Source organism: Nyctereutes procyonoides, unplaced genomic scaffold (assembly GCF_905146905.1).
Source record: "Nyctereutes procyonoides isolate TBG_1078 unplaced genomic scaffold, NYPRO_anot_genome, whole genome shotgun sequence".
Classification (NCBI taxonomy): domain Eukaryota; kingdom Metazoa; phylum Chordata; class Mammalia; order Carnivora; family Canidae; genus Nyctereutes; species Nyctereutes procyonoides.
The window spans coordinates 1659093-1671244 of NW_026575128.1; the positions used below are offsets into that span (position 1 = coordinate 1659093).

At 59.6% G+C, this 12152-nt stretch overlaps 1 protein-coding gene across 2 annotated transcripts in view; it reads left to right on the forward strand.

Moving 5' to 3' along the window:
• Positions 1-12152, forward strand: part of HIVEP3 (HIVEP zinc finger 3) — a 460018-nt gene that overhangs the window by 438429 nt on the left and 9437 nt on the right. For both annotated transcript variants that reach the window (XM_055341678.1, XM_055341679.1), the window contains 2 exons: positions 4138-4313; positions 10444-10530. In XM_055341678.1, the coding sequence (XP_055197653.1) occupies positions 4138-4313; positions 10444-10530 (263 nt within the window). The remainder of the gene's footprint in view (positions 1-4137; positions 4314-10443; positions 10531-12152) is intronic.

Sequence of the window (12152 nt, forward strand, 5' to 3'; positions counted from 1 at the left end):
CATCCTGTCCCCCGAGTGCAGAGACAGGGCCTTATCCTGCAGGGGGTGAGGGAGCATTGCCCCCAGGCTGGGAGGAGCAGCCTGGCTGCATGTGGTAGGGATCGCTCCCTCTGGCTGTTCTGTGAAGAAAGGCTACAGGGAGGATGGTGGCCCCGGCTGCCTCCTTGGCCACACTTGGGTGGTGGGGGGACAGCATGGACAGGCCATGGCGACGGGCTGAGCACGGAGAGGGACGGCAGTGGAGGCACTAGGAGGAAGCCCCGGCGTGTTCCATTTATGGAGACGGGTACCCAGGGGGATGTGGTACTGTAGGGGGGACCGGAAACGTGGTTCTGGGCGTGCGGGCTGTGAGGTGCCTGAGAACCACCAGGAGGGGTACCGAGGGGGCATTTGGAGGTTCAGCAGGGAGGTCAGACCTGGAGAGAATAGGAGACCCATTGGCATCCAGGTGGAAGGTCAGGACTGGGAGGGGTGAGGGGAGGAGAGCACAGGCTGGGGCCTGGGGACTGACAGCATGGGACAGGGGCAAGGAAGGAGCCTGCAGAGAAGGGTCACCAAGCCAAGCAAGAGCCCCTGGAAGGTGGGCTAGAGGGCAGACAGGAAAAGACAGCCGTCCTTTGGATTTAGCAACGTGTGACCTTGGCAAGGACAGATGGCCAGGGAAGCTGAGTTGAGGGGCTCAGGAGTGGGGGTGGTAAGGAGGCATGGACAGCAGGTGTGGGCTGCCCTTTCCTGGCTTGGGCTGAGAAAGGAAGCAGAGTGAGCAGGAGCTGGAGTGGGTTGGGGTCCAGCGAGCCTTTGAGGTTGGCTGGTTGACTGGTGACAAGCTTGAACTGAGCGTGTGGCCCGTGATGGCGGAATGTTTCAGAAGGCAGAGGCTGTGGAGCTGCTGGGGAAGGAGAGGCTGATCCTGAGCCGGTGTGGGGGGGATGGCCCCACGCAGGAGGACGACCCAGCCCACACTGGACGGCTGGCCCATGCCTGTCCTTGGGCTGGGCCCTTTGGGGACCACAAAGCCGTCGAGCTGTATGAATCCCAGTCTCGGCCTTCAAGGGGCAAAGGACTCACAGGCTCTGGGCTGCTCCACCAGGACTGCTCTCTCTTCAAGTCCTGGGGCCCCCCAGGAGCCAGCGTCCTCCATGACGTGGGACCAGCTGGCTGCTGCCCACCCCAGCCCCGTTCTCTCTGCTTCCAAACCTCCTGAGCTCCCAGGAAGTCGCTGCTCAGGGGTAGGTGTTGGGGCCGGCTTTCTGGTCACCCTCACACTGCCCCCTTCTTGTTTTCAATCCTCTCCTGGGCGGTCGCCTTCCTCCTCACAAATCCGCCTGTCCCATCGTGAGTCCCGAGGACTTCTGGCCGTGTCCTGGGCATCTCTTCACGGCTTCCTCTCAGGCATCTCACACTCAGCAAAGCCCTAGGGGCCTGCATCGCTTCCCTCCAAGCCCACAGATGGAATCGCTTGAGCCAGCCAACTTGAAAACGTTGGTCTTTGTTTCTGCCTCCTTGTGACCCCCGCCCCGTCCAGACGACCGCCTGTCCTAGAACACGCACCTCTGGCAGGGACCCCAGGTCTCTCATCCTCCAGACCATTCCCCCATGGTGCCAGGGAAGCATCTTCTCTCTGAGACTTTATCTTTAGGACAACTTTGACCAAGTCTAAACTTCTTAGCACGCATCGAAGGCTGATGGGGATGGTGATCCAGTCCGAGCTGCCCATCCCACCTCATCTGCTTTCACCCACCAAATCCGTCCAGCCTCTTAACACCTCTTGCCTTTGCTCCTGGTCCCTGCCTGGAGTATCCTGCCTCCATCTCTCACCGCCCTCCCAAGCCTTGTGCTCCCTGGCAGGTTCCACACACCTTCCATGGTCAAGACACCCAACTCAAGGCACAACCCTTGAAGGTTCAAATGTTTTTTCTGTGTTTTCTGCACATAAGTGTGAGCCTGGGAAGACCACTTGTCATCTGAGCTTGCTATGGAGGAGGAAATGAGGGATCTGAGAGCAGCCCCAGGAGACCGACTCTAGCACCTGACTCTGAGTTGGCTTGAGCATAGGGTGGAGCCCAAATACAGGGGCGGTCAGAGTGGCGGTGGGCCTCGCTCGCAGTGGCCACCCCAGCGGGGTGGAGGGAAGGGGAAGGAATGCTGAGGGATACCTTTGTCATTGGAAGTTGGAGGGGAGGGAGTGTCAACGGACCCGCCGAGCAGGGCCGAGTGGAGGCCCCTGTCCAGGTGGAGGCCGAGCCTTGTGCAAAGAAGAGACCAAGGCATTCTCGCTTCTTTCTTCTCTGGCTGGGAAAAGGGTGCTCCATCTCAGAGTGGGTCCTGGGGGCCACAGAGGGACACAGGAATTAACATCCGGGTGTGGGTCGCTGGTTTGGGTCCAGGAGTCCCGCTGCATGAGGGTGAACTCCTGTCACCGGGAGACAGACATCCCCAGTTTGCCCATAGGGTGCTCTTCATAAGCGCGACAAGAGTCACTTCTTCCTACCAGCCCCACAGCCTTCACTTCCTCCCCTTGAACACAAGATGTCACTTTGCCCCGGTTCAGGTGGAAGTTGGCTCCTAACCTGAGAACAGGGTGCCTGCAACTGGCCGGTCGGGGCCTCTTAAGGAGAAGAAAGGTGGTTTTAGACAACACGAGGCCAAAACTGAGGTGACAAAAACCAGGACCCGTAGGGACTTGTGGACAGCAGCCCCATGTGTGAGAGAACGTGCGTGTATGAGTGTGTGTATACGGGTGTGAGTGTGTGCTTGAGTGTAAGAGTGGGGAGGTGGTGTGTGTGTGAGTGTGTGATGTGATCACTCTGTCACCACCAGCTGGCCCCCTCTCTTAGAGTCCCCTCTTTCAAGTCATCCTGTGACATCCTCTCAGCCATAAGCTGATGGCCATGCAGAGTAGGACTGAGCCCCAGCTGCTGTCCCACCTGCTCCCAGCCACCTCCCTGCCCCTCTGCACCTGCTCCGAGTTTGAGTGCCAGGCACCTGGGCTGGGACATGTTGTACAGCATGAGTGTGGGGTACAGGCAGGCCTCCTGCTGGGTGTTGGGGGCACGCTCAGCTGGCCGAGAGGCCACACCGCCCCTGAGGCACCCGTGCCCTCAGATGCCCCTGGCCTCGTGAGTCAGAAGGCACTTCCCCTGGAACCATACCAGGAACCCCTCCCTGGCCCCATCATAGACTTTTCAGGGGGGAGACGTGCGCATCTATGGCATTAGGCCAACAAGGCATTTTGATAAGGATCGTATGGAGTGAGGCTCGTGGGCTTCCTTCTAGGTGGAAATCACAGCCTTCTGGTTCGGGTCCAAGAGCATTGGTGGCCCTGATGCCCGGCAGGTGGGCTGGCTACCCTAGGAAAGGTCTTGGCCCTGGTGCTCTGAGCCCAGGTGATCCCTGGGAGCAAGGTGGCTAGAACCTGGGTCCCCAGGGCTTCACGGCTCATCCGGAGATGCAGTCGGGGAGAGAGCACAGGGCTCCTGGTTTCTGACTCTGAGAACAGGGAAATGATGGCTGTACCTCAGACCTCCCCCAGCAGTGTCCAGGTGGCTTCCTAGCCGACCGTTTTAGCGATCGTTACCCTTCCCGGGAGGTGGACAGGCTTTGGAGCAGGCAGGTTCGGATGGATCTTAGTTCTAGATCTTTCTGGCTGCGGGAGTTTGAGCCTCAGGCTGGCTCTTAAGGACTCGTGCTCAGAATCATAATTTAATTTGTGTAAAGTGCCCGGCGCAGAGTGAGCATCTGGCAAATGGTAGCCGCTAGAGCGTGGTCATTCCCTTCTCTCACTCGCGTTGCTGCTCTGGTGGCCCAGCGTGGCTGTCCTGTGTGGGGACAGGCTGGCTCTGGAGCCCAGGCCCTGCATGGCTTCACTTCCCGGCAGGAGGCGCGGGGTCTGCTGCGGCCGGATGGAAGAGAGGGGGCAGCCGTGCCTGGTCGAGGGCAGGGCAGGTGCAAGGGGTCCCTGGTGGATCCCCAGGGCGACTCCCCCACCCCTGCCCCACGTGGTTCTCTCTGGGTCGCGTCCTCCTCGCCCAACACACCAAGGGCTGGATGCGGCCAGGAAGCCTGTGCATCTTCTGAGGTGGGAACCAGCCTCTTCTCCTCCTTTTTTTCCTTTACCATGACGCCTGTTGCTCATAGGTACAAATCAAACGAAGAGTATGTATATGTGCGAGGCCGCGGCCGAGGGAAATATGTTTGTGAGGAGTGTGGAATTCGCTGCAAGAAGCCCAGCATGCTGAAGAAACACATCCGCACCCACACTGACGTCCGGCCCTATGTGTGCAAGCACTGTCACTTTGCTTTTAAAACCAAAGGTAAGAGACAGTCAGCTGGGGCGCTGCCCCTGCCCACCGTAGGGAGCTCCCCTCTGGGAGCCCTAGCACAGAGCGCAGGGGCCCGGACCTCTCCGCCTGGGGCCTGGGCCACCCCCACGGCCTGGGCTCCCCAGTGGCAGAGCAGCGCCTCCAGACTGGGCAGTGGCACCCCCTGGCTGCCCAGCCTGTCCTCTTGGATCCCACACAGCTCCTCCACCTGCGCGCCTGCCCCGCCGCCCGGAGGCGCTCTTGCACACCGTTCCCAGTTTTGATTTTTCTCTCCTCCACCCCGTCCTTCTGCATGTCTCCTCGGCCCCTTGCCCACTGATCTGGTGAGCTCCAGCATCCGCACCTGTCACCACCACTCTTGCGTTTGGAAATCCATTCCACTCCGAGCCACTCGGCACACTCGCATGGTCACTCCTCATGGCAGACTCGCCCTGCCTCCACCCGCCTCACCACTCAGACCATGTTCCTGCCCACCCGGCTCCTCTGCAGCTCTCGGCACAGCCCGCTTGCCCCCCGCCCTGCCCAGGCTGGCAGCCCCGACAGTCCGGCCCCAAGGCAGGGGCAGCACAGGCTCTGGCGGCCACCTGAGCGAGGAGGAAGGGCAGCCGGTAGGGGCTGGCGTGGCCTGGCCTGCTGCAGGCCCCCCGTGTGAGCAAGTGGGGCCGAGTCCGTGAGACTTGGAGCACGCTGCTCCCTGCACACTGCGTGGACTGCTCCTGCAGGCCGGGTGGGGAGGACGTGGGCACTCGCGCATTGCTTCCTGGTAGCTGAGCGGAGGGACAGGGGGACGGAGGTGAAGCAGAGGAAGGCTCGGGGCTCTCAGCGCCCCTGACAGCTTCAGCCTCTTGTGCTCTGCAGGTTCTTCGGTCAGGGTTTGGACGTGAGGGTCCCGCCTTCTCCTTTGAGCAAGTGGGGGGCCTCCACGCTGGACCCCGCTGGGGCCATGTGCTGTTTCCGCGGACAGAGCCTGAGAGCAGGTTCGGTTTTGCCTCTTGTTGACCTTCCTTCTGGTGGGGAAGCTGCTCCCAGCCAGAGAGGCTGGGCCGAACCCTGTGGAGTTCGCCAGCCTTCCTCACTTTCTCCTCCTCTTGCCCCCCCACCCCACCTCCGTGCTCTCTGTACCGGGTCTGGGGGGCAGTTTACCATGTCCCCTGGGCTTCCGGCCCCTGTCTGACCAAGTTCCATCTCGGCCGTCCTAACCCCGTTCACCGACCCCTGCCCTCCTCTGTCCTCTGGCCATCGTTCTCGCTGGTCCTTTCCCACCTAGGTTTTGGGTAGCATAGAGGCGCTTCTTCTCTCTTGGCATCTCATAAACAGTGTTCTGGAGGATCCCCAAAGAGGACAGACAGGCCTGGAGCTCAGCCCCCTGTGTCACAGGTGCATCCAGCCCCAGGGCTCTGCCTTGGCCCCAGATGTGGGCCCCGTCCCTACTCTGTCCCCTACAACCCCACTCCCTCTGGCCAGCGGAACTTTATGGAAGAAGAGAGATGGGAATGATTGACTTATGTCTTAAATAACAGAGTAAAAAAAAAAAAAAAAGAGAGAGAGAGAAAAAGAAAAAACCTCTTGTCCAACATCCTTGAAGGTAAAGAAAGTGGGTCCCCCAAAGCCAAGTGACTGTTAGTGCTCGAGCTGTACCTAGAACCCAGGACCCCTCCATCCATCAGGGCATCTCCCCCATCACCTCCCTCGCTGTGAGCAGATCTCCCTTTCCCTGGAAGGACTGGCTAAATCAGGTGGCCGATCGGGGGGCCTCCAGAGCGGGTCACAACCGCTGTCCCTGTTTCCAGGCGGCATCAGGATACCACCCCGTTCTGCTCTCAGCGTGAGGAGCCCAGTCCTGAGAGTACGTCCCAGCCCAGGGCCATCTGGAGCACACCCGTGCCCGGCACACAGAGAACCATCTTGGGGAGACTAGAAAAACCCATCTGGCTAAGTTCCCAGCCAGAGCATCCTCTCCAAAGAGGGGGCCCTATTCAGTTCCCCTTGTCTTTCTGGCGAGAAAGGGCCTGGTCCCAGGAAGGAACGCCTCGTTTCCAGAGCTCTTGTCATTGTTTCATGGAAGCCACGCCAGGCCTGCCCGCAGTGCCTCTGGGGTGTCTCTGAGCCCGCATGGAGCCCCGGGGGGGTGCCCAGAGGGCATTACGGGAGCAGAGGGACTGAGTCCCGGCTGTGCAGGCCTGCCCACCCTGCCCCGAGGCCAGGCCCAGCAGCCTGTTCCCAGCCAGTGATCAAGGAGCGTGCTGAGCTCCCTTCAAAAGCTCATAGAAGCTTCCAGAAGACAACATCTTCAAAGCCGAAGCAGTGAGCGAATCTGAAATGATGGAACCTGGACCTTTGTGACTGCGGAGAGGGGCCGGTCGGGGGTGGGTGGCAGCAAGTGGCAGCAGAAGAGGCTTGCACGCTGGGCATGAGGGAAGCAGCGGGACACTGAGGCTCCTGTTTCTCGGGGTGCCCGCGTCTTCCCGGAGGGGTGGGCCTTCAGCCGTCCCTCAGGAACCTCCGGCGCCTCCTCATCCCTGCCCTGCCCTCTCCCGCTGGGGCTCAGGCTGGGCCTGGCGGTCCTCAGGACCCTCCATCTGCACCCCCTGACTGCGCCCAGGCCCGGGGAGCCCTTCCTGTCCGTCTCTGTCTGCTCGTCTGTGTCTCCGTCTCCGTGTTAGACATTGTGGCACAGCTGGGGCCCCGGGGCGCTAGCCGAGGCATCTCGGGGGCCTTGCAGGGAAGGCCGCCAGGACGGCCCTGTGGCGAGCGGTCTGGGGGGTCCTCTTTCCTCTTCCCAGATGGTCCCCAGAGGCCAGCGGGGTGGCTGTGCCGCGTAGGGGCCCCTGCACTGGTTGCCGCGGGGTCAGCGACGAGAGCAGCGGGCAGGCCTCAGGTGGCAGGGCCTGCAGGGGCGGGCGGGAAGAGGGCGGCTGGCCGGGGAAACCGAGGCAGAGTCCTGGGCCGGTGCTCTCAGCAGAGGCCCCACCTCTCCTCCAGACACTCCTCCTCTTCCATCCGCCTGCCTTTCCTCCTGCATCCCAGGACTGTGGGGCTTCGGGTGGGGGCCGGCAAGGCTGTGAGAAGCTGCCGGCTGCCCCGCAGGCCTCCGAGCCTCTGTCCCTTGCCAGAGAAGTGGCTTCTGAGCCGAAAGAGATGCCTGCGCCCTTTGGTCCCCCTCCCTCGATTCACAGAAGAGGCCCGGGGAGGGCAAGCCAGGGAGGGTACCCCATAGGCCCCAGGGCGGCTCAGCCAGCCTGGCCTCCTGAGAGCCACCCGGCCTGTCCCAGCAGAGCCCCTCAGACACCCTGAGTGCCCCCCTGCAGCCTCCAGGGCCCACGGGCGCCTTCTCCTGGGAGCCCCCGAGCCCACACCGGAGGGGAAGCCATGCCTCTGTCCTCCACACCCAGCACATCGGCGCGTGGCAGGGTCTCGGCACTCGGTGACGAGTGGTGGTCACGGGGCTGAGGGTGGGGTCCCAGCAGGGGAAGGAGGAACATCCCAATGTGGTGAGCATCCGCTCTCTGCCAGGCTGCCACTCGCCTGCGCTCCCTCCTCAGCTTCTCCCAGTGCCCCCGAGAGGTAGGTATCACTTCAGAGTTGCAGAAATTGGGGCTCAGAAGGTTAAGAAACTCGCCCCAGAGCACACAGCTAGCAGGCAGCAGAGGCCAAACCCAAACCCGAAGCCAGCGAGCTCCTAGAGCAGCCTGGGTGCATTCTGCAGGCAAGCGTGGAGCGAGCAAGACCCCTGGAGCCCCAAAACCTGGGTCTCAATGGGGCTCTGTGCTAATAAGGGGCCTTGGCTGGTTCAGCGTGCTGGTCAACGGGAGCCCGCCCGTGCCCAGCAGCTGAGACAGTCAGTAATCGGATCTAATGGCATCACCAGCTCCAGGGCCCAGAGTTAGAGCAGAAGCAAGAACCCCACACACCCGCCACCCCGGGCCTGGTGGCGCTTGGATTACAGGGTCTGTGAGGCTCCTTCCAACGCTTTGCTTCTGCGATGAGGACAGCGTTGCCCATGTGTGGTTATTGTGCACCTACTGTGTGCTCGGCACCTAACTTGGTTGAAAAGGGACCTAAACCTTCCTGGCAGGACACATACAACAAATAATGTCAAAGCCAGAATGAGCGGTGTTCACAGTCCTCTGTGGTCAGGGGCTCAGGGGACAGTCGGCTGATCCCAGAACCTCAGGGGACCGTTGATCTGTCTGGCCCATGGAAGGCCCCAGCGGTCTGTCCCACCCCTTGACGTCCCACTCAAGCTCTACTGGCTCATGGCAATGAGGGCAGAAGCCCCCAATATTAGGTAGGGACCTTTGGGGACCCTCTGGCCTCAGGTATGGCTCTGCTTTCCCTTGGGCCAGCAAAAGATCCAGGTTTCTGTCTGGTGATAGGAAAATCTGAGTTATAGGATATAGTCACAGACTAGGAGCAAAGAGAAGGAAGAGGAAAGAAACAAGTCACCTTCCACCCCTGCTGCCCTTGACCTGTGTACCTCAGGGAATCCCAGGTTAAGGTTCCCATCACCCTCTCAGCAAAACCCTGCAAATTCCTTAAAATTCTCAGAATGATTGGGAAGCACCCTTTGGTGCACCCACGGGCTCTCTCCTACTTGCCCACCATCCACCCATCATCTATCCACCCATCTATCCATTTCTCCCATCTACTGGTGGTCTTCCTGGCCATCTCCCTTTCCATTTATTTTCTCGTCCTGTTCCTCCTCTTCTCACATCTGTCCTCCCACCATCCCGTCCTTCCATCCACCTGCCCAGTCTGCCCCGCTGCAAGTTGATGTGCAACCCAACCGGCCGCTGCCCCAGTCGCCCCTGTCTCTCTCCTCCTCTCCAGCTCCCCATCTGTGTATTAGCCCGTTTTCCAACTAGCCTGCCATTTACTGTTTTCATCTAACCATCTCCTCCAGCCTCTGTCTATCCGTCTGCTTATCTAACCATCCAGTGTCCCATCCATCTGTCCCTATTCTCCCTGTTATACTGTCACCCCATTTTTGCCCTTACCCCCCTACCCATCTACCCATCAGTCCATCCATCCATCCATTCACCCACCAGTCTCTCTATATATCTGCTCAAGTGTCCATTCTTCCCTCTTCCGTCCATCTACTCAGACTTGCCGAGGACCACGCTCAGTGAGACAGAGCACCTAACTCGGGGCACTGAGGATTATTATGTGAACGATCATGTGGAAGTGTAGCAACCTGCAGGGCCACAGTGAGAACATCACAACTTGGAGGTGGCCGCTGAGCCGGAAGGAGCATCCTGAGGCACCTGGCCTGCATCCTCCTGGGGCAAGCTGGGGTCTCTGCCTCCCCTTCCCAGAGTGTTCCTGCCCATAGAGGCTCCCGGCCTGGGACATGCTGTGCACGCATGGGAGAGACTAAAGGCATCGTTACCTTTTCCCCCCCGATTGCGAAGACCTGCTGCCCCTACTCATGAGCCGTGGGGCTGGGATGGCCGCTTAGGGCAGGGGCAGGGATGGAGTGGGCGGAGCCTTTGCCCAGCCCTCCCTGCGCATACCCTACCTGTGTCTGCACCGCATGGTGACCTGGGGGATACTGAGGCCCAGGACGTGACTTCTCTAAGGAAGGCTCGCAGCTCCCTGTCCGGCAGACTTCCCTAATCCTTCAGCCCCTTCTCCATTTCTAACAGTAACTTTGTCCTGGTTCCTCTTCCCAAACCCACTGGGCTGCCCCACACATGGCCTCACCTGGAAGGGCATCGTCAGTACCCACCCACCGCATCGGTGAACAGGAGCCCTCTGGGCATCCCAGCATCTGAGAAGGCCACAAATCCTGCTCCATGAGCGTCCCTGGCAACTGGGCCCCGGAGTTAAATCAAATGCAGGAGAAACCTATTGCACATGAGTTGTCTTTTTAATTTCTTTTTTTGTTTGTTTTTTTAACCAGCATCTCACTTCCTCATTATACCCTCTGCCCTCCCCCACCCACCCCCCAACCTCCTCCCCCAGCTCCTGAGTACCGTCCTGAATGCCCAGCCCCTCTGCAGCAGCAGCAGCTGGCAGGGCCCTGACTGGTCTTCGAAGCCCATTGCCTCTGCGAGCCCCGGGCGTGCCCAGGCCCCCCCGCCCTGCGGCCCCGCCTGAGTCTCTTCTCGTTTCTTTCTAGGGAATCTGACTAAGCACATGAAGTCGAAGGCTCACAGCAAAAAGTGCCAAGAGACAGGGGTGCTGGAGGAGCTGGAGGCCGAAGAAGGTAAGGAACCGCCAACGCCCCCCTCCCACTCTTCCCTCCTCACCATCTCCCCCTCTTCCTCTGCCCCGCTCCTGCACCTGTCCCCCTCGCCCTGCCTCCCCTTCCGTGTCCCCCCCACCTCCTCTCCCCCTCCCAAGCCCTTCCTGCCAGTTCTCCCACCTACTGGGAGATAAAGGTTAAATTCACAGAGAGATGGCCCCCTCCCCTCCATACACTTACAGTACGTGCTGTGCAGCCAGAGAGTTCGCATTACCGTCTACCAGGGAGGTGGGGTGCCTGGCACCTTGCAGGTGCTCAGTGAATCTGTGCTGAATAAACTAACACAGGAGTAATTGGAGTCAACATTGACTGATCACCCACTACGGGTCAGGCGTGTTCTAAACACACGCTGTGAGTTGTCTCCTAAATCCTCATGGTGATGCTGCGAGGGATGTTCTCTTACACACTCCACACCCACACTCTCACACCTACATACTCTGGGCAGGAGCATGACACTTTTTAGAATTTGGGAGGCTTTCAAGAGAGCCAGAGTCAGACCTGACAGCCCCTTGCCACCTGCCGATCTCATCCCACATCCCAGCACCGCACCCTGGCCAAAGCCCTCCATCAGCAAAAGGCGCATGAGAGCCTACTCCTGAGACAGCCCAGCAGAGCAGAAGGTGAGTCAAAGGCCCCGGCCAGCTGCAGCATCCAGGGAGGAGGCCAGAGGGACTCTGGCAGGTGCATAGGCAGTGTCCCCCCCATCCAGCCAGCCACCCCAGCAAAGGGAGGTCAGGGCAGCCAGAGGCATTCCCCTTGTACCCAGCAACCCTTTGACCAGATTCCTAAAATCAGAATCAGGATTTAGAGTGTGACAAAGAAAGGTGTATGTGTGTGTGTGCGTCTGCGTTTTTCTGATTTCAGGATCTATTTGCAGTCTTACAAAAGAATTAAAACACATTTCCTTTTAGGTGGAATAAATCCCCTTTACTGCACTCAACACAAAGAAGTTGGGGCTGTTCCCCCAAGATGAGAATGTGGGGTTAGTGTCCCTTAGGCCATTCACACTCGTTGTCTCACCACGTCCTCATAACTAGGGCCAGAAACTTGTGTTGCCCATTTTAAGTTGAGGAAAGTAAAGCTCAGACAGGTAAAGGCAGTTGCTCAAGGTCACACAGAAATGCTGGCCACACACCACCCCGGTGCCTGGTGGGCTGGACCTGTGGCACCTGGAGCCCGAACCCGAGCCCAGAGCCCTCCCTGGGTCAGAGTCAAGAGGTGGCTCACCCCACACTGAGGACCTGCTGAGGGACCCTGGGCTGCTCCCTGCCCCTCTCTCAATCTCTTTTTCCCAATGAAACATAAAAGGATAACCATACCCACCTCGTCTGCGGAGATGAGTGGTGCATTTCTTCTAGAAATAATTACTGAGCACCAGCCCTATTCCAGGCCCTCTTCTAGATGCTGGAGATTCCACAGTGAATAAAACATAGTTCCTGTCCCCTGGAAGCTTACATCCTGCAAGGGAGCAGGGCAATGAACAAATGTGGGATAGGGTAGGGGCGGAGGTTCAGTCTGCGAGGTGTGAGCAGAGAATGGGAAGGGAAAGCCGGGAAGCCAGATGGGGTCTGGAGAAGGGCTCT